The sequence below is a fragment of the Eubalaena glacialis genome, chromosome 4 (assembly GCF_028564815.1).
Source record: "Eubalaena glacialis isolate mEubGla1 chromosome 4, mEubGla1.1.hap2.+ XY, whole genome shotgun sequence".
Taxonomy (NCBI): Eukaryota; Metazoa; Chordata; class Mammalia; order Artiodactyla; family Balaenidae; genus Eubalaena; species Eubalaena glacialis.
The window spans coordinates 49,390,166-49,418,110 of NC_083719.1; the positions used below are offsets into that span (position 1 = coordinate 49,390,166).

Below are 27,945 nucleotides of genomic sequence, written 5' to 3' on the forward strand. Positions count from 1 at the left end.
TAATCGGATTTATTGATTTCCTTCTTTTGATTTTGTTCTCTTTGTTTCTTGTTTAATAAATCCATTTTCTTCACACGTGGTTCTTTATTCCATCTGGGATTTATTTTTCGACACGATATCAAGTAAGATTCCATTTTTATTATTTTTTTATAAGGACAACAGTGCTACAATGCTCTATTGAAAAATCCATTAAAAAATATCTTCTGCATGCTTTCTTCCATCCCTCTTAGAACGTGTTACTTAGTAGATGCAGTGCTTATGGCAAGTTTCAGATTTGAGAATGTTGTTACCACAGTGTAAACAGAATGACTAAATTTTAGGTGAAAGGAACTTTCTTTCCCTAGGACCCCCAGATGATTCTCTAACCAGAATATTTGATTTACATACTTGGTTTCTTTAGTGGTAAGGTTTCTGATCCAATAATAACCTTTTAATTTTGGAAATTATAAGTAATTAAAAAAATTTTTTTTTTTAACTTAGGTTATTTATGCAACCTTCAATAAAACAAGCAGGAAGCTACTTAAAAATTAACATCAGTGTACTCTTTCAGCCTTGTAAGAAGCAGTGTATAATGTAGACTGTGGTACAGCCAGCAGGTTTATAGTTTGGGGGTGGGGTGTGTGGAGGTTACTGTCTGTCAAGCAGAGGAAAGGCCATCTTCATGGGCAGGTTGACTACCAGCATAGAAATGGGGAGTTTTTCAGATGGAAAGCCGGTTGATGGAGTTTAAGAAGGGACTTCGAGTGACATGTACATGACTGTGGCAAACCCTGAATTCACTGTGGGAGGTGCAGCTGGGATCTGGGCAGAGGTATTTTTAACAAGGTGCATTGAAATTCTCCTGTCTTTCCACTCTTCTGCCTTTTATGGGTCTCCCAGTTCTGTCACACTTTCTTACAGTTTTGAGTTTTCCCGCTTGATCATCCTTTGTGTCTCAAAAACACTGTTACAGGTTTTAAACTCTGCGGTAGTCTGTGTTTTCACAAAATGAATTCTGAATTCACTTATATTCAGCAAATATATTGAGTAAGATGTGGGAAAAACCCGAACGAACTTTTGGGCCAACCCAATAATTTCCGAAGGAAATATCAAAAATATGTGTTTGAGACATCAAGATATTAGGCCACTCTAAAACCAGGAAGAAAGGAAACTTTAATCTAGTAAGTTTCTTATAGTCCATTTTGGTTTTGTAATGATGTGTCTGATATCCATATTATATGAAAATGAGCTTTAGAATGTTTTTCTTAAAAGGAGATGAAAAAATGGAAGGTGCTTTTTATGCTTTTAGGAAAGTTATTTACATGTGTATTTCAGAAGAAAATATGTAATTCAGTGATCTTATCTGCATAATAGAGTAAAAATAGTACCATAATAGTACCAAGTAGTAAAAGAGCCAATGAGTAGGATAATATTATTCATGTTAGTATCTCTTATTATGCTTAGCATGGAATCAGAAAATTAGAAAATGTTTATTGAAAGAGTTAAGAGATATGGATAAAATATTATAAAATTATTATTCTGTTTCTTTTCAGCAGAGACATAGAATCTATTTCATAATTATTCTCTCATGTTTGCCTTACTTACATTTTCCTGGTGGTCTTAAGTCCCTGAGACATTGCCATTTATTTCAGGTCCCAGCTCCATGCTCACTGCTCTAGTGTGTGGAATTCCCTTCACTGCTATGGGCAGGCTGTAGTAGTGGTCAAGCATTAGGCTGCTCCAAGTCTAGAACTCAAATCAACCACCCTGACAGTTATGCCAAGGCTGATTCTCATGCTGGACACCGAAGTGTCCGGTTACTCTTGCCTTTATGCAGCAGTCTTTGGAAGTAGTGTTGACCTGTGATTTCTGCTTGTTCATTTCTCTGTTGCTGTATGCTTCTCTGGGATTCTTCCGATGATTCTGATGGCTTGATGGCACTTGTTTGCCCCAGTATGGAATTAGTTTATTATCTTCTTAGAAGTTTTCTGATGTTTCAGCTGAAGGTGTAGGGTAGACTCAGGATGAGTTACAGTCTGGATCTGGTTCTGGATACTTGGGGTTTCTTTCTCCTTCAAAAATCTAGGTTTATTCTATGAAAAGTTATGTTTAGAGTCTGGTTAAGGGAAGATTTTTTTTGTTTTGTTTCGTATTCTTGCATTTATTTATCAAGTATTTATTGAATCATGTCTTAGAAGTTGTGTTAGATGCTCTTCTGCCAGTCTTCTGTCACAGTCCCCACCTCTTCATTCTGTAAATTCAGGTTCTGATTTTTTTTCCCCGTTACTTGTGAATTGCTGCAAAGTTCATTGTCTCTATGCAGTAAGTACTTCCTCTTTCTTTTATAGCTCAGGAATAGCTAATTTTGTTCTTATTTGTGTTTGTCATATTTTAAATGCTCCTCTCTTTTCTTAAACTGTGTGCTTTTTGTTTTCCCTTATGATCTGGCTTCCTAGTCTTGCAGTTAAACTAGAGTGCATCATGATTAATTTCATCTTTTTCTCTGCATGCAGTACTGCACTGACTTCTTCCCTTTGTTAGGAGGGAAAACACAGCTAGTTTTCATTCAGATGTGTCTTTCCTATACTTATTTGTGTACATGTCATCGTTATGGGTTAAATGCATCTCTGGTCCTTTTGTGGAGGAAGATCAAGAGAGATTTAAGGGTGAGTGTGCTGACAGTTTGATTTCCTTTTGGGGGGCGCTTTCAAGTCCTGGTGTTTGTGAATTAACTTATTGCCACAGTGCCAGTTATATGCCTTACACTGTACTAAATGCTGACAATTTGAAGATGACTAGAAATAGTTCATGTCCTCAGGGGGATTATCCTGTTCTTAAGCTCTTCACATTAGCCATTTTTATTGATAATTATTTAATATCTGGGTGTTTTTTTCCCCCTGCTAGATTGTAAGCTTTTTGAGGACAAAGACTAGGTGTGTCTTAATCAGCTTTTTTTCCCACAGCACCCAACACAATGCCTGGGAGTTACAGTTCCTTGTTGAATATTTTTAATTGCATGAGTATGTCATCTTTTCCTTAGGTCATTTCATAGTAGAACACTTGGCATAGTGCTTTGCATGTATTGGATAATCAGCACATTTGTTAAATCATTTAAAAATCTAGAAATGTTCATATTACCTTTAGAGACAGTGAATAAAAAGAAAAGGCAGGTGAGAAAACATCTGCACTCTAGGCTCTTAGAATCTGTGGATTTGGAACTAGAGTACTTAACATTTGATGAATATGCCTAATCAGCACCTCAAGACCTCAGAAGCTCCTATAAAATGATCAAAACTGTTTCTTTGTGAAAAATGGCTGCAAAGGAAAAACCAGTTGCTATTACAGGTGTGGGAAGCATAGCAGCATCTAAGAAAGTAATGGCTCTTAGCCAGGAAATAAAAGTTTTAGATACATTATTTTACAGAGTAGCGTATAGCATTTAATCATGGGTTGAGTTCACGTGACTTGGTGTGGAAACTGAGTGGTAGCCCATGCCCATTTAGCTGGTCAAGTCACAGGTAAAACTCAAAAAGAAATAGGAAGATTATGCTGTCATGATATGATTTTCCCAGGTAACATGCTGATACACAAAGAAAGTGTGATTTGGCAAGGTCAAGAGCTTGTACAAACCTTTCTGTATTTGTGAACTTTGGGATTTAGAAAATATCAGACTTTATCTTTTGGTTATTTCAGGGACTTGCTGTAACTGAGGTTACAAATGGGAATTTGTGTGCTTTTTCCTCCTCCCTCTTCTTCCTTCTCTTCTCCTCCCTCACTCTTCACTTACACATCCACCAGCTTCTCCAAGCCCACCCTGTTTTCCTGCTTCTCTTCTCTGCTTCTCAACCTTCCCTTTCCCTCTGACACCATCTTCACACTCTTTTCTCACAGTGCCACAGTGTTACAGCAAATTAGTTTTCTTCCTGGAAACACTCACTGGATTAAAGACTCCTTTAAGCAAATTATGGGAAACTGAGAAGGGTGGGAATCGACACTATTTTACTTTTTCTTTTTAGTCCTTGCTAAATAAGGAGAATGTCCTTTTATTTTTTTCTTTTTAGTCCTTGCTAAATAAGGAGAATGTCCTTTTATTTCTAGATGTTAATGTACTCTGTGACTTTAAGTAGAGAAAGTGATTTGCAATAAATTTTTTGTCATTCATTATTAATGATGTTTAGTAATTCTAGAATGATTCATAATTCACAGTATACTTTCTTTTAGGTCCGTATTGAAACAGCTACCACTCTGAAGTTAAATATCCTTTAAAAACTTTTAAAACACTTCATTGAAAAGAATTTTAACAACACTTTAAAATTGTTACTTATTTTTAAAATTAATTTATGAGATAGTTTAAAATGTAATTATTGATTGGTTTGTTGTATTTGGTTTTTACATAACTTTTATCCTGATAAATTTCATATATTCTGAATTTCATATATTCTCAGTATTCCTTAACTGCTCTTCACCTGTTGATGATTTTGAGTTTAGAACAGATCAGTTTCTACCGGTAAGAATATTTATTTCTAGGTTTTATAACAATTTCTGGTTATGTCTTTTAGAATGTTGTGTTATTTTATAGCTGAAATTATATATGTAATATCAGTTATTTATTAAAATTGCATTGAAAAGTATATTAGATTTTTTGGAAGTGATTGCTTTTATTGGTAACTTTAATTTGAAATAGTTTACTTTTATTCTGCTTGTTTTTTGTTTAGTTATCTTGTCATCTATTTTGGAGTAGACTGCTGAACTTTTTTTCTTACAGTTATAAAACATAGTAATTTCATTTCATGTTTGTCTGTTACTTTTCATCCTTAGGTTATCCCCCTCTGTTGTCTGTATGTCTATCCTACACTAGATTGCAAATTACTTGAAAAGCAGAATACCAAGTCTTACTCATTTTTTTTTTCCTTCACTCAACTCTCAGCACCTAGTGTGGTGTTTTCACACAATTGGTACTCAGTGAGCACTTGTTAAATATGTCAGTAAGGTTGGGGCATTAGTGTTTGTGTTTCTTGAGAGGACTAAACAAGAAGAAAACTTTATGATAAAATGTCTACCTATATTTCTTATGGGGTCATAGATGGGGAAACTTGTAGAGCAGAAAACTTTCTTTAATAAAAGAATCACTAGGTATTTTTGGATGAAAGAAATATGTTTTACCAATCTATATAAAAATGAACCAGATATGTGAAAGAACAAATGTTTATGTATCTGGCATCCTGTGATTGGTTAACTCCTACTATAATTTTCAAGATGTAGGAGTTAAAAGCCAGACATAGGATTTTTGTTTTCTATTTCCCAATCAGAAATATTCTGTTGTTCTTAGAATTACAAGTATTTATCTACAAAAATTTATATCTCTGCGCAGCATACGTTAAGGCCCACATTAGACAGCTGGTATGTGATTGCAATAATGGCATTCCTTTTGCTTTAATGAGTAGACTTTGCACAACAATAGGCATATGTGGAAAACCAATGACAAAGCACTGTTAAAAGTTGAGTTTAGCAGTATAAAATTTATACACAAAACGTTTAGATACAATTTTCCTCTGAAAACATTACTCAGTGTCTAGATGAATTAAATTCTAAAATGGACACATTTAACAGCAATAAAGAAAAAAATCACTGCCCTAAATATTGGCACCTTGATCATTTTGAAGTTGTATAGGTAATGCTAAGGTTTTGTCTATTTGTCTTGTATTGCTTTGATATTATGATTTAATTTTATTTCTTATTTCTGTATGTAAAAGGTTTTACATTTCTATTCCAAACTTTTATTTTTTCTTTTTACCTACAGTATTTGGAAACCATGTTCACACTACTCTTTCAGTTACTGCAGCAAGTTACAGAATGTGACACAAAGATGCATGTTTTACATGTCCTTTCTTGTGTGATTGAAAGAGTCAACATGCAGGTAATTTTGTTGTAAAGCATGAAAATAGATGTTAGAGGAGTAAGTAGAGTATATGTAGAATTCATTAATATCTTTGCTTTATGTATGTTGTTTAAGTGTTAAAACATCATTAAAATATTTCAGTTATGTATCAAAATTGACATTTATGCTCGAGTTTTTATAAAATGACCTAAGAAAATTAAAATTAAAAAATAAAAACTTGGATCAGCAATGTAGAGGTGTTTATTAGAAAGCAAAATTATATATCTCTTAGAAAATTCAGTTTATATTTAATAATATTTCTTAAAATTTAGTGTGTTTGAGTGCATAGTCACAAGTGTCTGTCAGCAAATGCAAATATTCTCAGAAGTCTATTATTTGTACCTTAAAAATTGAGTGTGTTTTGCAGTCTAGTCCACGTTATATCCATGATTGGTTTAATATAAAAATGATATGTAAAGTTCTTAACAGTAGATTATTATTTAACTGTATTCAGCTTCCCTTATCACTCCTAATCTTTGTGAAAGATTGATAATCCAGGAATCACAGTATAATTATCCTGTAATTTCTTATATCCAAGTTTACCAGTGCATATTTTTATTTGAAAAGCTCTGAGTAAATCTGTGAGGTATTAGGGAAAGATAATACCTCGAGTCCACAGTCCTGAAGTCTGCCCCTGAATCCATTAGTGAATTCTGACACCTTGAACCTGTTTACTAATTCTAAAGCAGTTGATGAAAATTGCTATCAGTTATTGAGTAATGACAAGTTTCCAACTTCTGTGCCAGATGATTTGCATTTATTTCTCACTTAATCCTCACAAAAACCTTTGGGTGGGAATTAGAATGTATTACCTCAAACAATTTGAGGCTTTAAGAAACTTACCAAAGTTCAGACATCTGAGTGGCATTGACAGTATTCAAACTCAACGTTATAGTATGTGTTAACAGCAGTTGCAGTTTTGAGTGACCGTTGATCATTTTGAGCAGATCTGAGTCCTGGTGTCTGAAAGTAGTAATATCTTACAGTTTTCTTAACACTTGGGATTCTTATTACATTAATTACATTATTTCATTTTGATATTGGTTTATAAACAACATTGAGAGAGTTTGATCATTGAGACTGTTTTAAACTTATTTCAAGTCCCTGTCTCTGCTCTTTAGCCTGAGCAAGGTCTTTAACCTTGTGTCCTCATGTATAAAATGGTAAAGTTAAAGATAACTCACAAACACAAAAAAAGATTTCATGAGTACGAAATTATTACAGATGTTCAGTATGCTTTAGATCACCATACAATTGCAATAAGTTGTTTAAAAAATTGATTATATAAGCAAGATTTGGCAAATTTTTATAATTTTATTTAGATATCATCTGGCTAATGGGAATTTCTTAAAGAAGATTTTTTTTTTCTTCTTTTAGAAATGTATTTTCTTACCCCCATCTCCCCAAACCTTTAAACCTTTTTCCCCCATTACTCTTGCTTAGTAAATTTAAAAATGCTTTTGTTTCTATCCATACTCATCTTTCATAACACATATAGCCTAAGCAGCTCAGGTGTCTATATCATTAGTAAATAACAATAAGATATAGTTATCCAGTAGTACTCTTTGTTTTCAGAATGCGGGTAGGAAAGGGTTACGAAAAACGTTTTTAGTAGATTCTTTAACATTTTCCCATGTTAACCTTTGAACAACACCATCATTTATATATCCTTCAGCTATCATTTATATATAAATTTGATTTTTGTTTACTAGGTTGCAAACATTTTGAGCCATCTTACAACAGTGCTTTCTGACACATAATAGTTTTTGAAGTTTTAGGGAACTCACCATTTTTATACCATAGCTTGCAATTATTTGAAGATTATATTTCCTCTACTTTTAAAAAACATAGTTGAAAACCTATAATTAAATTATTCCGGTGCAGGGATCCCATAAATACACAGTCAGGAAAAATGTGTTAATCATCAGGTATGATGTCAGGTAGATAGTCTTTGGACTTAAGCATTTCTAAAGGAAAAGAACAAAATTAAAGGGCCAGCGTGAAATATTAAATGTTCGGTGAAAATGTTACCTAAAATGAGGTGTCATTAGAGACTTACTTTTTTAATTCCCCTGTGAATGGAACCTTTGTTAAAACATTTTTTAGGCTGTCACATATTTGATTTTCACATGTATTTCTTTTTCTTTTTTTTTGAATTGTCTCAAAGTATTTTTCTCCCTTTTTTAAAATTAATTTTTATTGGAGTATGGTTGCTTTACAATGTTGTGTTAGTTTCTTGCTATACAGCAAAGTGAATCAGTCATACGTATACATGTATCCCCTCTTTTTTAGATTTCCTTCCCATTTAGGTCACCCCAGAGCACTGAGTAGAGTTCCCTGTGCTATACAGTAGGTTCTCATTAGTTATTGGTTTTATACACAGTAGTGTATATACCACGTTTTTCTTAACGTGTTATGAATCAAAGTGGGTATCTCCCTATATAGAATGAACTAACTCATAAGAGTATAATTATAATGCTCATAGTAGGCATCCCCCCCAACCCCCCATTCTGTTTTCTTTGGAGAAGTGCCAAAAGATGAGTGCTGTTTTGTCACAATTGTTTAATGCTTGTGGTTCAGTTTCTATTATAGGGTTATTTAGCCCAATGTCTATAAAACATTCTTAATTCCACGTGTTTTTTAAATATTATGTAAATAACTGATAATTGGTCTACCAAAAAACTCATGTTATAATCATTTTCAGAATGTATATGCATAGTATTTTTTATTTCGCATCATTTCATTGAAAAATTTTAAATGTACAGCTAAGTTGCAGTAAATCACTACCCGTATATTCTTTACCTAATTTCATCATGACACTTCACCCAGTATATTAGACCTCTCCTTCTTAATCATAACCATGATTAGATTCAGAGGACTTAACATTGATGTAATACTACTTTCTAATATCAAGTCCATATTCAGATTTCCTCAGTTGCCCTAATAATGTATTTTTTAACCTCCTTCCTCCTGCCCTAAGGGAATGTGTTTGACTTTCATGTCATCACTTTGTTTTCTAATCGCCAGCCTTTCTTTTTTTAACATCTTTATTGGAGTATAATTGCTTTACAATGGTGTGTTAGTTTCTGCTGTATAACAAAGTGAATCAGCTATACATATACATATATCCCCATGTCTCCTCCCTCTTGCATCTCCCTCCCACCCTCCCTATGCCACCCCTCCAGGTGGTTGCAAAGCACTGAGCTGATCTCCCTGTGCTATGTGACTGCTTCTCACTAGCTATCTGTTTTACACTTGGTAGTCTATATATGTCCATGCCACTCTCTCACTTCGTCCCAGCTTACCCTTCCCCCTCCCTGTGTCCTCAAGTCCATTCTCTACGTCTGCATCTTTATTCCTGTCCTGCCCCTAGGTTCTTCAGAACCTTTTTTTTTTTAAGATTCCATATATATGTTTTAGCATACAGTATTTGTTTTTCTCTTTCTGACTTACTTCACTCTGTATGACAGACTCTAGGTCCATCCACCTCACTACAAATAACTCAATGTCGTTTCTTTTTATGGCTGAGTAATATTCCATTGTATATATGTGCCACATCTTCTTTATCCATTCATCTGTCGATGGACACTTAGGTTGCTTCCATGTCCTGGCTATTGTAAATAGAGCTGCAGTGAACATTGTGGTACATGACTCTTTTTGAATTATGGTTTTCTCAGGGTATATGCCCAGTAGTGGGATTGCTGGGTTGTATGGTAGTTCTATTTTTAGTTTTTTAAGGAACCTCCATACTGTTCTCCATAGTGGCTGTATCAGTTTACATTCCCACCAACAGTGCAACAGAGTTCCCTCTTCTCCACACCCTCTCCAGCATTTATTGTTTGCAGATTTTTTGATGATTCGCCAACCCTTTTTTTGTCTTTTGCAACACTGACTCTATGAGTGATTTTTGAAATAGTGTCTTTGAAGCATTAATTTTAATTTAGAACATCATATACTCTAATGAATAACTAGGACTGGGATATAAATATTTCATGACTTTCAAATGTAATTGGGTGCTTTGGTTTTATTACTTACCATATCTATAATTCATAGCATATACTTCCTTTCTTCCATGCCTTAGAAGGTATTCTGTCTAATTTGTTCAAAATTTCCTTTCTTCCATGCCTTAGAAGGTATTCTGTCTAATTTGTTCAAAACAAAAGCTGGTTTGTTTTCTTATCAGTAGAACATGCTGTTTTTAGTTGAATATGAATGCATTAGGCACTCTGAAACCAGTGTTTTTATGTATTAATTGGTTTGCCTTTAGAAATTAATTGGAGGGATCTTTGAGATAGAGCACTTAGTAAAATTAAGTGCTCAGCAAAATTAAGTGCTCAATAAATATCTATTTTAATAGTATGATTGAGAATTTATATGTAAATAGTCTCTTAATATTTATTCAGTTTTGTCTCACTGAAATATTTGGGCAAATATTTAACTTCTTATCGTTCTGTACCTCCTCCCCCAAACCCGGGGGGAAGAAATGCTACAGTTTTTTCTGGCTACCCTTTTAGTGTATGATGTTTTATAAGCAGAATAAAGAAACTCTTACTCTTTTTGGGAGCAATTTTTAAATTTTAGTCCGTGGGATTGATAGATAGTACTCAAGCTGTGAAAGTCTAGTACTTCTGTTTTATCACCAAGGGTACTCTCGTCAGATCAATTCCAAATACTGTGTGACCGTAAGCCTGAATCTGGAGCACTGTGTCCATTTTCTGTGTGGATCCATTTTATTTTCCAAAAAGCCCAATGTCAAGCTGTGCTGTGCTTAAGGGCATATTTTTAAAACTGGTGAGCTTAATCCATAGTGGAGTTAACAGTTTTATCCTTTGAAAAGGAGTTTCTTCTCCTGTGTTTCTACCATACCTTGTGAACACCTTCACCTTGCATTTATTGTTTTTCATTATAAGGATTTGTATGTCTACCTTTGTATCCTCTTCTTTTTGGTGCCTAGTCTTCAGGGCCTGATACTTGGAAGATGCCATTAGGTAATTGTTGAATGAATGAGTAAGTGCTAACTCTTTTTAAGACAGTATAATTTCCAATTAGATAAGCTGTTTTATTAAGAAGAACCAGGATGTAACAGCATTTTCTATTAAATTCTAAAGAAATAACTGGCCTCAGTATATTGTTTTCTATTCCTAAATTTTATTTCATGCAATAAATTTGGTACTTGTTTAAAATTGTTAATATTTACCATGGAGCTTTGTGTCTCTATGTAATGTCTAATTTATCTTTAAAAGGATCTGTGCTTAATATATTACATCTAGTAAATATTAAATATTTGCTGCCTGGGACCTATTAGGTCTGTCAGCGTTTCTTGAAGTAAGTCGCCTTCTTTACTAATATAATTCTTTTGCTTCCTCTACTCCTGTTGTGATAGATACGACCGTACGTAGGGTGTTTGGTACAGTATTTGCCTCTTCTTTGGAAGCAGAGTGAAGAACACAATATGTTGAGATGTGCTATTCTGACAACACTTATTCATCTTGTTCAGGTAAGTTACTTCTCCACAACTTCTTAGTTTAGTATTTTTTCTTCTTTAAAATTTTTTACTGTTTTCATGTGGTTTTTGTCAGTGATAGTAAAAGGTCTTACATTTGTCTCATGTGTGATCTAAACAGTTTAAAAATACCTTTTATATGTTTATTATGGGCATTTTTTGACATTTAAAAATATTCTCTACTTTTAAAAGACGATTTCTTTCATTAGATGTAGTTTTCCCCAGTGATGGTAGACTCGTGATTTGTGCAGTCACTTGTTCTTTGCATGCAGCTTCCTTGGTATTCAGAACTCTTATGCATAAAGTTACTCTCCATTTTCACTCTCTTTCCTTGATTTAATATAAAAATTTTCCCTTTCACATATTGGGAAGGCAGAAAAACAGGTGAATTGCTTTTGAGGGAAGGAATGAATTTGATTTTCAATATCTTGCCTTTGAGGTACGGGGATGTGCAGCAGGAAGAGAGGACCCTAAAATTTCAGAGAGAGAGAGAGAGAGAGAGAGAGAGAGATGGGACTGTAGTCCTCATTTGAACTGTTATAGTGAATTATAGTCTGATGGTGAGAGTATGGCGAGGAAAGCACTTAATGCCAAGACTTAGAATATCTGGCTACAGGGATGCACAAGTGATTTTTACTGCCTTGCCCCAAAGTTTGATAGATTTTTTCCAATGGGGAGATCTCTTTCGAAATTAAGAATTACTACTCTGAAATGTTCTAATAAGTTAAGAAAAAAAACCTGTCTAATATTAGTTTTAAAAAAACCTTTCTCTGTCACCTTGGTACTTTTTTGAAACATAAATTCATTCTTTCACTAAATATTTATGGATGAGTTTTGCAGTTACAAATTCCTGAAGCAGTTTTAGATACTTGATTAGTGATACAAAATTTTTTTTAAAGCACTTTCTTTTTAATACATGTCTGGCCTAGCATCTCTTCTTGTCTACCCTTTAATTCTTGTGATTATCCTGAAAAATTATATCCCTTTTATAGATGGGGATAGAAAGGCTAAGAGAAGGTTAACGAGTAGCCTGAGATTGCTCATGTAAGTGTCAGAACAAAGAGTGATCCCCATATCTTTTGCCTTATATCCCTGCCAAATTTGTTTTTAGACTCAATTTGAGATTTTTATGAGGGAGGTGTGTCTCTTCAGGCAGTGTTACCTCAGGAAATCTTAGGAAGCCATAGTAACTTGCATGGAATGTTTGGAGTATATAGGACCTTTTCCTTTAATCCTGACATTTAAGTACCCTGTGTATTTGTGTAGGCCAGGGATACAAGCCTCCGTCTAAGTAATCATCTGCCCTTCCTGGAGAAAGCATATAACATTTAATATTAAAATTGAGACTAGCTTAAAATAAGTTTTTCAGTCCTTTGAGAAGATTATAGTAGGATTATAGGTAAGTTTCCTTTCATGGAAAACAATGCATCTTTTGACTTATTTATTTATTTATTTATTTATTGAAATATAGTTGGTGTACAAGCCACCCTTTGAATTTTAAAATTTAATAGGCAGATATTAATGTAGGTATTTGTATGTTTTTGTTTTTGTTTTCATTTTTTAAATTCTGGGAACCAGACTGATAGTTTCTGACTGAGGCGTGTAATAATGGATGAAAATAAACTTACTCGTCTGCAGTAGTTGGCCTCAGTGGAAGTAGGCATTCATTCATCTAATAAAGATTTTTTGAACAGTTGCAATATGCAGTACATGGTACTAGGCACTGGGATACAGAAATGAATAGGGCAAGCTCTTTGTGAATGTGGCTGTCTAGGGGAAGACTGAATAGCTAAGTGCTCTGTTAGCAATAAGAACATGGTACTGTGGGGCACTTGGTAGGTTACCCATCTTAGACTTGAGGGTGAGGTGGGACCTCAGGGAAGGCTTCCTTCATAGGTGATACCCAGATAGTGTTGGTGTTAAATAGTGTTGAACAAGAGGTATTAATGAGATACGGTGGTTCAGGGATGAGAGTGGTAAAGATATTTTAAACAAATTGACCAGCATATGTAAAGCCCCCTGGACATGTGAGAATGGGATACTTTTTTTTTTGAGTTTATATATTGATCGGTTTTGTATGTAGATAGGTTAAGGAGTCAGTTCTTGAAGACTTTTTATGAAAAGTAGCAGTATCTCCATTTCCTATTTGGTGGAGGAATCCACTTTCAACACTTATAGCCCTGTCTCTTTGGCTTTTTATCTCTCTAGCTCTAAGTAACATATTTATATTGTTCATTCTTGATTTAAGCATTTTAGGCATTATCTCTTGACCTCCCTGTTTAGAAGATGAAATTTTAATTCTTTCATTTCCCTCTGTATGACTCCTATTCCTTCCATCCTCCCAATATATCCCTCTGTATGACTCCTATTCCTCCCATCCTCCCAATATAGTTAGATTGTAATTTAAATTAGGTCACTATTTAGTGTTTTTATTTGTGTGACTATATAAAGGCTATTGAAGGCATATATCATTATGTTACGGTTAATTTTCTTTCTTGTACAACCAACCTCCTAATCTTCACTCCTATATAATACTTTTGTTTGCTTAGTTTATAAGTTTTCTATTACTGTGTAACAGATTACCACAAAAGTAGTGGCTTAAAACAACATCCAAAATAACTCATAGTTCTGTAGATCAGAGGTCCAGCACACCTTGTCTGTACTCTTTGATCAGGGTCTGACAGGCTGAAATTGAGGTGTCTGCCAGGCTAAGTTCTCCCCTGCAGGCTTTGAGGAAGATTTGTCTTTACACTCAGTCAGCTTGTTGGCAGAATTCAATTCCTTGATCTGTAGGACTGAGGTCCCGGTTTACTTGCTGTCTGTCAGCTGGGGCACCTCTCAGTTCCTAGAGTTCAGCCACATTCCTTGATACACGGCCCCTTCCATCTTCAGTGTCAGCAGTGGGGAAATTCTTGGCTGTCAAATCCCCTCAGGCTTTGAATCTCTAACTTTCTTTTATGCAAGTAGCCAAAGAAAACTCTCTTTTAAAGGGTTCATGTGGTTAGGTCAGGCTTACCTGTATAATTTTCCTATCATAAGGTCATTCAGTTTGGGACCTTAATCACATCTGTAAAGTAATATCTAAATCAACATTTGATTGAATAACTGGCAAATGGTGTGTGTACACTGGGGTTAAGAATCATAGGTGGTCATCTTAGAATTCTGCCTGCTACATTTAGTTTTCTATGTAACTGAATTCATTCTCTCCACCTGTTATCTAAATGTTCCCTCAGTGTGTTTACACATATCAGGTGTTTTATCACTTTCATCATCTTGGAATCTGGAAGATTCTTACATGCTTTAGTCTGGCCTGGCTTTACTCTATGCTTGTTCACAGCTGTTATAACTGGATCTCCTTTCAGTGTCATCTAAAGGATTCTTCTTGCCTATCCTTTCTATAGGATGCCTGTTTTCTGTACCTGTCTTCTTCCTTGTTTTACTTTCTCTTTCTGATGGAGCCCATGAATGTCAGTGGCATTCTGCAAAAGGTACATGGGAGGTAAATTTTCTCCAGATTTTGCATGTGTGAAAATGTCTTACAGCTTTCACATTGACTAATAGTTTGGCTGAGTGTAAAATTCTAGATTATCCCTCAAAATTTTAGAGGCATTTTTCCTTTGTCTTCTAGCTTCTAGAGTTGCTTTTAGGAATCCTGAGCCATTTTAATTCTCGTTTCTTGAATGTTTCATCTCTCCTTTCCCTTTGGCAACGTGTATGATCTTCTCTGTGTTCCTGTTTTCAATTTCATGATGATGTGGGTGTATTTTTATTCCACCGTTCTGGACATGTGGTGGATATCGTAAACTGGAAACTCGTGTTCTTGGGTTCTAGATAAGTCTGTTGTATTTTGTTGATTATTTCTGCACCTTCATGTTTTTCTTCTGTCTCTTTCTGAACTTCTTATTACTTAGATGATAGATGAATGAACCAGCCCTGTATTTTTCTTCATTTCTGCTTTTTCTTCTCTTTGTCCTTTTGCTCTACTTTCTGGGGTATTTCTTCAGCTTTATCATTCACCCTTTCTATTGAGTTTTTCTTTCCTGCTATAATATTTTTAATGTCTATGAGTTCTTTTTTTTTAAGTTAAAAATTTTTGTTTATTTTTATTGAAGTATAGTTGATTTACAATATTATATTAATTTCAGGTGTACAACATAGACAGTTCAATATTTTTATAGATTATACTCCATTTAAAGTTATTACAAAGTAATGGCTGTATTTCTCTGTGTTGTGTAATATATCCTTGTTGATTATTTTATACATGTTTGTGTCTCTTCATTCCATATCCTATGTTTCCCCTCCCCCTTCGATGAGTTCTTTTTTGTATTGTTGAATAATCATTTTACAGCATTTCATTTTTTTTTCATGAATACAATGTTTTCTTTTATTCTGACAAGGATATTAATGATGTATTCTTCTAAGCTTTCATCTCTTTGTGTGGTCTCTGTTTCCTTCAAGTTGCTGTTTTCTATTTATTGTTTTATTCTGTTTTTCATATTAGATATATTAATCATATATGTTGATCCTTGGTTGCCTGCTTTTTTTTTTTTCCCTTGTGAAAATTTGAAGCATGTACAAAAGAAGGAAGAACAGTATAATGAGTCCTTAGGTAACCATCACCCAACTAAAAGAGCTATATCAACATTTTGTCTGTATAAATTTAAGAGTGGGCACTAAAAAGCTAATTGGAAGGGTTAAGTATGTATGCGAAGCTTGCTGATTGTGGATTTTTTCTTTAGGATAATCTAGCTGGAGGTTTTTTTTGTACGGGACAGATGTTTTGGTTCCGTGTTTTTCAGATCTTTCCTTAGTGAAAGATCCGTCAGTCTCCCGTCTGTTACGTTATATCTCCCTGTTTTATATAGTATCCCTAGTCTTGATTACCTGATATCTCCCTGTCTTTAGACGATTTGTTTTACTTAACCAGAAAATAAATGGCCAGTTCTATACTGGGTTCAGGAGAGGGCCAGTTGTTGACTGTTGCACTTGGATGAGATCTTGTCATCAGATGTCTTTTAAAATACCTTCCAGAGGTCCTATTATTTTTAATACCTCCTCTTCAACTTCCCTTTCCCAAAATACCTTGAACTATCAGTTTCTGAGTCTTTTGGAGTGTCTGTGATATAAATCAGGTGGTTTCTTGCCCTATTTCACTGCTGGCTTTGAACTTTCGTTTTCTGAGTCTGCTAAATCAGTCTTTCTTTCCGGCTTCCAAAAATGAGTTGCTTTTATCTCTTCTTATGCTGTCTTTGTACTTATGGTTTTAGGTCTTTAAAACACATCCTCATATATCCTTTTGGTGGATCTTGGGAGAGCACAGTAGTAAATGCATGTGTTAAGTCTGTCAGCTTTCTGCAGAAGTTAACAGTGATTTCTAGTACGGAGTTGTTTGGTATAGCTGCGACATAGAGTACTGAGCTTGGGTGTGGGGGTCTGGTTAGGAAGGCATAAAAAACATCTCTTGAAGTTCAGAGGAAGGAATGTTATCATTTGTATTTTAGAAAGGTAATCAGTGTACCAGTGGGGACACTGGTTTGGAATGGAGTTAAACCAAGGTCAAGGAAACAGTTGGGAGGCTCTTCTGTTAACCATGGAAGAGATGATGACCTGAAGTAAAGCCATGGAAAGAAGGGGAAAAATTTGAAAAATATTAGAGAGATAGAATTAAGGATTGTTTAGATTTGAGGTGAGGAGGAGGAAGAACCAGGAGGTAGTTATGATATAATTTATCTCTAGATAGACAGTGGTTCATGTCACTTGAGTTAGGAAATGCAGGAAGAGGAACCATTTTTTAGGAAGACAATGAGTTGGTTCACTGGTATACTTGAGAGTTTGAGATGCCTTCTGGGTGATGATGTCCTGTGTCATTTGGAGTATCTGGAGTTCAGAGGTTTTGGTTGGAGATAATATATTTGGACGTTATCATCATGTACATGGGACATGAGAAGAGAACCAAAGACAATAACCTGAGAAATAGCAGTTTTTAGAGAGTGTTGTTCTTTTCTCCCCTCTTAAATTATAGATTCACAGGCAGTTGCAAAGATCGTACAGAGAGATTTCCTTATACCTTTCACCTAATTTTAATTTCCTTTTATGTTTTATGTAATTATAGTACAATATGATTTCCTCCCTTCAAGCATTTATGATAGTTTTATTAATAACTGATGACTTTATTTTTGAGCTTTCGTAGTATTGTAGACATCTTGTAGCTCTAACTGTAATTATTTCATAGTATTGTAGACAGTGTCTTTCAGTTACAGTTGTGGGTTGAAAGAATGTTCAAATAAATTTACTTAAAGCTGCATATTTGGGATTGGACACATTCTTCAAGCCACTAGATTACAAAGGTAAATTTCTTCAGGCTTTAACTGAGAGAGTCTTATGTATTTAGCAGTTGCTTACTTTAGTTTTGCTAATGCTAGCATACTGTGCTCATTGGAATGTGCACTAAGTAAGTAGATTCTGACATTCCTAGGAAATATTAAGTCTGCTTGTTATTAAAACTGAACTTGACTAGTTTTTCTTCATGTTTTTTCTTTTTTTTGTTCTGTTAAGAATTGAGCTATGGAGAGTGAAATTTAACTGAATTTTAAGGCCCAATTTACTACTTTATGAAATGTGACATTTTTATAAATCTCTTCCTTTGGAAAAATCTTTAATAAAGTCTTTCAACTGATGCTTAGTTATAGAAAGGGCCAAACTTAACATATTTAAGGATAAGCTTTATGTATTTCCACTGAAGTATCTATACCTCACTGATAAAAATTCATATATATATACACATACATATGTCATCAAAAGGGCAATACATATATATTTTGTTGCATTGTAATTATATGTCAACTATATTGACATCTGAATTATTTTCTAAGTGAGGAGGTGTTTGATAGTTTGGTTTCCTTTCTGTGTTTATCAGATTATAGAGATTGTTATGAATTAAAAATTGACTTTCTATCCTTTTTGTTTCTTTCAAAGTGCTTAGATTTAGTGTGATACACTGAGTCAGCCTCCATAAGACAGTAATTAGTCAAAGTAGAATTTTAAAGTAAAACCCCCTCTTCTTCCGTCTTTGTATTCTTAATTTATTAAAAATATTAGCAGAAATTCTTCATTAAAAAATATGCACACATTAAAAAAAGACTCCTTTTACCTTCTTCCAACATCCTTTTCCAATATCCATGTTTAACTAGTGTTAACAGTTTTTTCTGTTTGCTCCCAAGAAACATTTTTATGCATGTATCTTCATATCAGATACATAGCTATTTAAAAAAATTGTTTGGCATGTGGAATTGTTATACACATTTCTTTTTAATCCCAATTTGTCATTATTTTTGAGATTGTTTTCATTCCATGCCTAATCCTTTTTCATGGCTACTCAGTATTCTAGAATATGAAGGTATTATAATTTAATTATCTTACTGATGAACATTTAGATTGGGTTCATTTTAGCTTAGTTATTTAGGTGAGATAATTTGTAGAATTTAATACATCATTGTTAACACCTCTTCAGTCATCAGAGAAGGGAAAATAAATATTTATATGAGAAATCTCTTAAAATGAACAGATGTGTGTAGCCTTGGTGTATATGGTTTTACTACCATTAGGCAATTGAATAATATTTTTTTCCAATTGTAAACAGAACTAGTTTTGTTTTAGTAGTGCTTATAATTAGAACCATTCTTTTAAAATCTGACTGATTGATTTTTTATAAGTTGGTTTTAGGGCTTTTTAATATGATAGGTGATTTTTTGGTGGGAAGTGGGACCTTAGAGTATCTTATGTTAAGTTTTATTTATACTTCCCATAGGGATTAGGAGCAGACAGCAAGAACCTGTACCCTTTCCTGCTCCCAGTTATTCAACTGAGTACAGATGTTTCCCAGCCTCCACATGTTTATCTTCTGGAAGATGGTTTAGAATTATGGTAAGAGGAAAAACTTGATACCGTGGATCTTATTTATTTATTTTCCTGGCCTTCCCTACTCATGGCAATAAAGCAAAGGTCATGTAATAGGGCTTAAAAACTCAGCATTTAAAAACAAAAACATAAAGTCAGTTTCCCTGAACTGGGTAACATAATACATAGCTCCAACTTTTCTTAGCAGCTGTCACTCAGTGTAGGATTATAATAGTCAAAGTTAGAGAGGAAGTTTCAGTAAGAACTCAGCTGAATTTCGTCTTTTGGAATTTGGAATATAAAATGGGGAATCTTGATCAAAACTAAAAATTGACATAAAACTTCCAGCGTGTTAAATGAGATGTTTTGGGGGATATTGAGTTATTTTCAACCTCTTACTACTTTACCCAGTAAGTACTGAGATAGAATACCTCAGCCCTGAATGTTAATGCTACTTAGTCTTGGCTTATTATTTTACTGAGTAAGTAGTACATAGTGTTAAGAGGTAAAAAAACAAACAAACCAACCCTGTTTCTCTGGCATCTCAGAGCTACAAACTGTGAAATGAATGAATTGGAGTTAAGTAAGTACAGCCTGAATATTGACTGGAAATCTTTTTTCTTCATCTTACTGATGGCAGCAGTTTTCTTCAGGGCCAATCTTTACTTAAGATGTAATTAGTAATACAAGAAAGGTTTTAAAATTCTAATGTAAAAACCTAGTATTGGAATTAAAAAAGCAAATCATAGAAAGTAACCACAGAAAAAATAAACATTTGTGGTATCTCTCTCCCTCACTCCTTCCCTCCCTTCTTCCCTTCCTCCCTCCCTTCCTTCAGTTTTGCTTGGATGTCTAGGAATGAACAGTTTTTTGATTCTAAGAAATTGTCTTTGATGCAAATGGTAAAATTAACGATCTATATCAGAATACTGGATGAACAATTTAAAAACATAACTAGGTAGATACTTATTAATTTGCAACTTGTGTTTCTCATATTCTTTTCTAGGTTATGTTGTTTGAACTTAAGTGACTTAAATGATTGTAAATTAGCATGTGTTGGAGCCTCTTATATTCATATATTTTTATTCGTACAGGATGGATTACTCTAGATCAGAGGTTGGCAAACTTTTTCCCTAAAGGAGCAGATGGTAATTATTTGAGGCTTCACAGGCTATGTACTTTCTGTCCCAGCTCTTCAACTCTGCTGTTTCAGCACCAAAGCAGTCATAGACAATATATAAACAAATGGACATGGCTATGCTCCAATAAAACATCACTTACAGAAAAAGGGTATTGGTTTGGCCCATGAGCTATAGTTTGCCAACTTCTACTCTAGATTACAAATTAAAACATTAATCTCTGGCACATAGATACTTTTCTGTAACCATATGTATATGATATCTATCATAAAAATTAAAAATATTAGTTATAATAAAGAGGCAAACTCATATACTTATCAATATAATTACAGATTTAGTATATTAATGTGTTAATGAGAGGTATATAAATTTTTTAGGGATTATATGAACAGGTAATAATAGAAGTGCATTGCTCTACTAATGGTAATTTCTTTTTTCCTAGCTTTCGTTCTATGTAAACAAAATTAAATCATTAGGATACATTTTAAAAATTTATCAAATTTATTAAAGCTAAGATTATTTAGAGAATCAGGGTACACACTTCTTAATATAATTTTCTTAACGGGTTAGAACTCATATTTGGAAGCAGATATAAGTGGCCAATCCCACGTATACCACTGCATTAGGTTTGTAATCATTTTCTGTGAGCCTTTCCTTCTGTAAAATGAGGAAAAATAATTTCTACCTGATGTGGTTGTTGTGAGCATGAGATACTGTTTGTAAAGTGGTTAGCATGTTGTGTATGATTTACAAAGTCTGAGAATCGGTGAGATTGCCTAGGAAGGAAAGGGCAGATAGAGAGCCTTGTGCTCAGGGCAGAATCCTGAAGACAAAACATTTTGAGGTCACACGAGAAGCCATCAGAGATGATATAGGAGGAAAACCAAGCCAAGAGAGAATATTTCCTAAAATAGGGAATGGTTAACTATGTCAAATGTTGCTGATTGTCCTTGTAAGAGTGTACAGAAAAGTGAATGGAGACGATAGGAGGGGTTTCAGTGTAGTGAGAACAGAAGGAAGAATTGGAGTAGATTGAAGAATGAATTGGAGTTAAGTAAGTACAGACTGTGAGCATTGACAGCTTGTTTGAAAGCTTTTACTATGAAGAGGATGTTGAAATTGCGTAACAGTTGGCTATTGTGGGAATGAAGATCTAGAGGTATGATGAGGCTCAAGAGAGTGAGATAATTGAAGGAGGCAAGAAGGGATGGGATTCAGCATAAGTGGAAGGAGTTGATTTTTTTTTTTTTTCTTTAAATAGCAGCAGGGGTATTTCATCCATTTTAACTCAAGGCAGGAAGATAGGTTTCTGTATTGTAGTAGAATGAGATGGGAAGGTGTTCCATCTAATAGCTTCTGTTTTCTCAACAAAATATGAAGTATAGTCGTCAATTGAGTGTCATGGGCTGGAATGGGAGTATTTATAAGATGAGAGAGGTTTGTGGGGACAAAGGTATAAAATAGTTATCTTGGGGAATGGAAATTTGAACTGATAGGGCTTACCAGTACCAGCTGATGTTTGTGGTCTTGTTTACAATGAAAAATTTTTCAGACTGATTATGTGATTTTTTTTTTTCATGACTTCTTTGACCCAACATTGTTTATTTTTTTGTTGATATTAAAATATATGATTCAGGCCTGGATTTATTGCATTGTAAATATAACATACCACTTGTACAATTTTTTTAAACTTAATGTGAATTTTAGTGACTTCTTATAGTATCTATTTTTGTAATATATTCACATAAATAGTAATGATAGTATCAAAGATGCAGACTTTCATGTATATCTGTTCTTTTTAACTTGTAGATTGTTAGTTCACATTATTTTGCTTTTTCATCTTGACCCTGATGTATTAAAATATCCCATTTAGTTTTCTTCATGTGAGTGCCCCTTTTTATTTCTAGCATTTTTGATCTGTAAGTTAAAAAAAATATTAACTGCACAAAAGTTTGGTACTTTTGTATAGTGTTATAAGATTTAATAAATAAAATATATTTAAAATTTAAAATATTTTATGAAGCATCATGTGATATAATGTATGTATGCAGTGATTAATTTTCCACCTTTTAATTCTTTTGCATTTAAATTTTATATTAATATTGTATGGTTTATTTTGTTTAGATTTGATTTAACTATCTATGTTCATCTTTTACATTTTAGCTTTTTTATTTGAAATTTATTTATGTTCTATACAGAGCAAATTTTTATATTTTATATTTTAACCTAACCAAAGAGGCTTTACTTCAAAAGCATTTTAATGGTCTTATATTTATTTGTTGAACTGATATGTCTGTCTTTTTACTTTATGCTCTCTCTTTTCTACATTTTTTGTGGAAGGATAACATTAAATTTTACATTTCTCTAGTCAAAGATGTAGGTACATATAGCTTTGTTTAATTATTCATCAAAATAGTTAACTTTTCCCTTTCCCTGATGGTAAAGAATTTAGTGCTTTGACTTTGCCTCACTCCCTCTCCTTTCCAAGTCTTTATTTGTTTAATCTGGAATTACAGACCATGTCATTTTATTTTTAAGTAGTTTAAGTTCTTCAAGATTTTTTCCTCTTTTGAATAGCATAGTTTATACTGTGGGAACTAGCATAGGAAGTGAGAGTGACAATGACCTGAGTGGCCTTTTTACTAAGGTAATGACAGTAGAAGGGAAGGAACAAGCTTCAGATAGAATCTTAATCTGGACCTATTGAGTAAGAGAGTTTTTTTAAACATCTTTTGGCATTTAGAATACGACCTCCAATTTTTTTCTCGGTGAAACCCCAGGACTGGAGTGTAGTTTTTCTTTTGGCTTCATGGTTATTTTAAAGGTGAATAGGATAATGTTTTTCTTTACCTTTCCTGAAGTTTTAGTCTTTAAAAATGAAATAAAATCCTGTTGCTGTTTTTTAAATTTATTTTTTATTAAAGTATAGTTGATTTACAATGTTGTGTTAATTTCTTCTGTACACCAAAGTGACTCAGTTATACACACATATACATTCTTTTTTATATTCTTTTCCATTATGGTTTATCCCAGGATATTGAATATAGTTCCCTGTGCTGTATGGCAGCACCGTGTTGTTTATCCATGCAGTATGTAACAGTTTGCATCTACTAACCCCAGACTCCCAGTCCATCCCTCCCCCACGCCCCTCCACCTTGGCAACCACAAGCCTGTTCTCAGTGTCTCTGAGTCTGTTTCTGTTCGCATATAGGTTCATTTGTGCCATATTTTAGATTTCACATATAAGTGATATCATATGGTATTCGTCTTTATCTTTAAAATCCTGATACTGTTGATCAAGTTAAGGTGTCAAAGACATCATTGCTTGTGCATGTTGGAAGTACTTCATTTTGGGGGTAGCTGGTTTTCCCTGTGTAATATCCTGCCCAGATTACCTGATTTTGTCATTTAAAATTTGTGAAGTATTTCATAGACACAAAATAATATGAGGTCATATTGTTTATATTTATAACTTACATAAAATGAAAATCAATTTTCCATACTCTGGGTAAGAAATACAACAATAAGAATGTCTGTGAAGCCCATGGTGTGGCATGTTTGTTGAATCTTCCTGCATCCATGCCAGGGATAACCCACTGTACTGATTTTTTTGTTTTCATTCCTTGGTTTTCTTTCTTGTGTTTTAATGCTTTTAGAATCACATATGCGTGTGTATCTCTAAACAGTATATTTTAACTTTATATAAATTGTATCGTATGTGTTCTAACTTACTTCTTTTGCTTCCTGTTTGGAGATTCATCCATAGTGATGAGCTTAATTGTGTGACTGTAACAATTCATTTACTTGTTTGCCATTTTGTTTGTTGTTCAAATAATGCGACTCTGAACATTCTTGTGCATGACTCCTAGAGCAAATGTATAAGACCTTATGCCCTGTGCACATTTCTGCCTAGAAATAGTGCCAGGTCATAGGTATATACACATATACATATTCAGTATTACCAGATAATAATTATTTCCCAAAGTGATTATATCAACTTGCACTGCTGTTAGCAGTATGCAAGAGTTCCCACTTTTACAGCTTTGACAATACATGGTATGTCACACTTAAAATTCTGCTGAGCTGGTGGGGGTAAAATTGTACCTTGTTTTGGTTATAATTTATATTTTCTTGATTACTAGTCAAGTTGGATATCTTTGGTACATTTTATAATCATAGCTTTAATGGTTATGGAAAGTGATTTAATTGTCTGTTTTTTTCGCCTAGGTTAGTGACTTTGGAAAACAGCCCATGTATTACACCAGAGTTACTTCGTATATTTCAGAATATGTCACCACTTCTAGGTATGTATTAAAGCATAAAATTACCACTGTTTTTGAATGCAACCATAATTTGGGGCATTATAGGTGACTATAAATCATACCTTCCATTTTTACTAAAGCCCTTGATTTTGAGAAATAAGTTGTGTAGTGTTTTAATAATTTCTAGATTTTTTCCTACAGTATACAGTATAACTTTTTAGAGTTATTTCTGTGTATTAAAGAGCAAACACTAAATTTACTTAACTTATACTTAATTGAAAATTGATTTTGTGCTGTCAGTTGTTAATAAATGAGCTCTGTACATATTTCTGATTTAGCTAAGGAACCACCAAAATAAAGATTATTAAATATTAGAAAATCATTTATTGTTTGTTGAGGTATTACTTATGTAGAAGCTTGAAATCAGGAAGCTTAATGTTTTAAAACAACACTTTTGACATGTGACACCAGAGAACTGGCCACTGTGCTAGGAGTAGGCTGTTAGTCTCTGTTAGCCACCATGGATGATACCTGGTTAGATTCTTTTCTGAACATGTATTCTGATGATACTTAGTCATAGAAAGCCAATACTTGTCTGCTACATATCAGCTACCATTCACAAGTATGTCATATCTTAAATTTACAAAAAATATTTTGCTCATAGGGTTATTTTGTGAGCGATTTTACCAGTGCAGATTCACATTTAAACCTCATAGAGTATTTAAGAATTGTATACAGTGCTATTTACTGGCCCTTTGCTTCTTTTTCAGTCTGCAAATTACTGCCATTTAAAAAAATCATTTATTTACAAAATGTAAAAATTATTTACATTTACTCCATTCAGAGTTCCCACTCTCTAAGACTCACCCATGAAGCATCTTTAATTCCTTCATTAGAACTTTGGGTATACTGACTGAATAGTTTAATATTGTCAGGAGAGGGCATTCATGTAGGAAAAAACTAGGAAAAAAGGCATACTTATTACGGCAATATCTCAAAATTATTTTTTCTGAGAACTTACTTGTAGTGAGCAGTTTTATTAGAGGGAAAGTATTACTGAGGTATAATGATGCACCAGAAAGGTAGACACATTCTTTGATAAAATCAACAAGTGTGGACTAAAACATAATTTTAGCTGATTTAAAAACATCTGTTGGGCTTCCCTGGTGGCACAGTGGTTAAGAATCCGCCTGCCAATGTAGGGGACACGGGTTCGAGCCCTGGTCTGGGAAGATACCACATGCCGTAGAGCACCTAAGCCCGTGCGCCGCAAGTACTGAGCCTGCGCTCTAGAGCCCGCGAGCCACAACTACTGAGCCCATGTGTCACAACTCCCGAAGCCTGCACGCCTAGAGCCCGTGCTCTGCAACAAGATGAGCCACCGCAATGAGAAGCCTGAGCAGTGCAACGAAGAGTAGCCCCCGCTCGCCACAACTAGAGAAAGCCTGTGTGCAGCAACGAAGACCCAACACAGCTAAAAATTAAAAATAAATAAATAAATAAATAAATTTATTAAAAAAATAAAAATAAAAAACATCTGTCTTCATTTGCTGGATGATCATGGGGGCTATAGATAATGTGATTAGTCCTTTGTGTTTTCTGATTTTTTGTTGTTGTTGTTTTTCTACCCCATTCTTCAGAATAAATTAGACCTCAGATAATACCAAGATGACATCTGTTTTCTAATAAAAAGCCATTTGATGTTTTATCATCTAGCATCCCCATAAAATTATGGAAGAAATTTTCAAACATGAAGACAGTGGCAATAGACCAGTCACTTATTGCTAGTCTCCTAGGAAAAGTTTTGTAGCTAAGATATCATAGAGAAAGAGAAAAGGAAAAGTCCTTTTACTTTCTTTTACTCTCGGTGAAGGCCATTTAGTTCTAGTCTACCTAACTTGGAGACCATATACAGTACCATTCTGGGTAATCCACAGTGCTTCTTTATATACTTGCCCTGAGAATGGAAACCTCGACCAGGCCCATTATCAACTTAGTCATGAACAGGATTCAGCCATTTTCACATGTGGGTAACTTCACAAGGTGATTTCACTTCACCTTTGTATTCTACCCCGAATTCAGCCTGCCTGGCCTTTACAACGTGGTGGGAGAGAAGATTGGTAGCCAGGAAGAAGAGACTGAAAAAAAAGCACATAACTAGCCCTCCTATAACCATATGACACTATTTTGAGTGTGGTTTTAGGTAGGTACTAAAGTACAGTTTTACCATAGAAAGCTTTGTAGTTGATGCATAGTCCTTATAAATCAATAAGGACTTTTATGTGTTTAGAACAATGTCTGGCACATAGTAAGCACCATTTAAGTGTTTTGTAATTATATTTATTACTACTATTACTGTCAACATTATTGCTGTTTTAAAAGAAAAAGTACTGAACCACTGGCTCTGTAGGATTTGTTAGTTAATAATATGAAGAAATTCTGTATACAAATTATATCTGTGAATGTTTAGTATACCTTGACATCAGTATTACCTTTATTTTTGTTTGAGTATTGCACAACTAATTAATATTGTTTGATATGTAGCTTTTTGCATATACATTCTTTCAGGTGAGCTTTAAAATTTATTTTGAAATATAACCAGAATATTTATTTTAATCTTTTAAGAATATAGATTGAAATGAATATTCACTTTTCTTAAAGGTGAAAACATTTTTTCCTATTAGATCAGTGATTTTTAAACATTTATTAATGAGTATGGTAGCTATTATTTTTTTCCAAGTAGAAATAAAGCTGCTGGCTGGAAGTTTCTCATTTTCATTTAAAACACAAAAAACCAACAATATTGGTGTTTAAGTTAATGATTTTTAGGATATGTTAATTAAGTGTGAATAAATCCAAGGCTAAAATTCATTTCATATCGTTCTCCCCAAATGTAAGTAGAACTGGAGATACTTTAAATAGAACCATAGGCTATAACTAATTCTAATAATTTAGTTCTAAAGGCTTATGTTTAAAATCCTTTAAATCTTTTTTATGGTATTAATTTTCTCAGTATTCTCATTACTTAAAAGATAAACACCTGACTGACTCTTGTCCATGTTGTTGTAAGTGCCAAGCTAATGTTCCTTGACCAATAAAATTTTTCTAATTTGGAAGGAACTTTTTCCCACCTGACATCTTGATGATGTGTAGGCTATTTTACACATTTTAGCCTTCATATTTTATCAGAATTTGAAATAAAAGAAGAAACTACTATAGTTTCATTTC

At 33.8% G+C, this 27,945-nt stretch overlaps 1 protein-coding gene across 4 annotated transcripts in view; it reads left to right on the forward strand.

Annotated features, from left to right (window-relative positions):
* IPO11 (importin 11) overlaps window positions 1–27,945 on the forward strand; it is a 489,980-nt gene that overhangs the window by 67,297 nt on the left and 394,738 nt on the right. For all 4 annotated transcript variants that reach the window (XM_061189289.1, XM_061189288.1, XM_061189290.1 and 1 more), the window contains 6 exons: window positions 4,201–4,234; window positions 4,446–4,486; window positions 5,780–5,896; window positions 11,301–11,414; window positions 19,228–19,343; window positions 24,683–24,759. In XM_061189289.1, coding sequence (XP_061045272.1) covers window positions 4,201–4,234; window positions 4,446–4,486; window positions 5,780–5,896; window positions 11,301–11,414; window positions 19,228–19,343; window positions 24,683–24,759 — 499 coding nt within the window. The remainder of the gene's footprint in view (window positions 1–4,200; window positions 4,235–4,445; window positions 4,487–5,779; window positions 5,897–11,300; window positions 11,415–19,227; window positions 19,344–24,682; window positions 24,760–27,945) is intronic.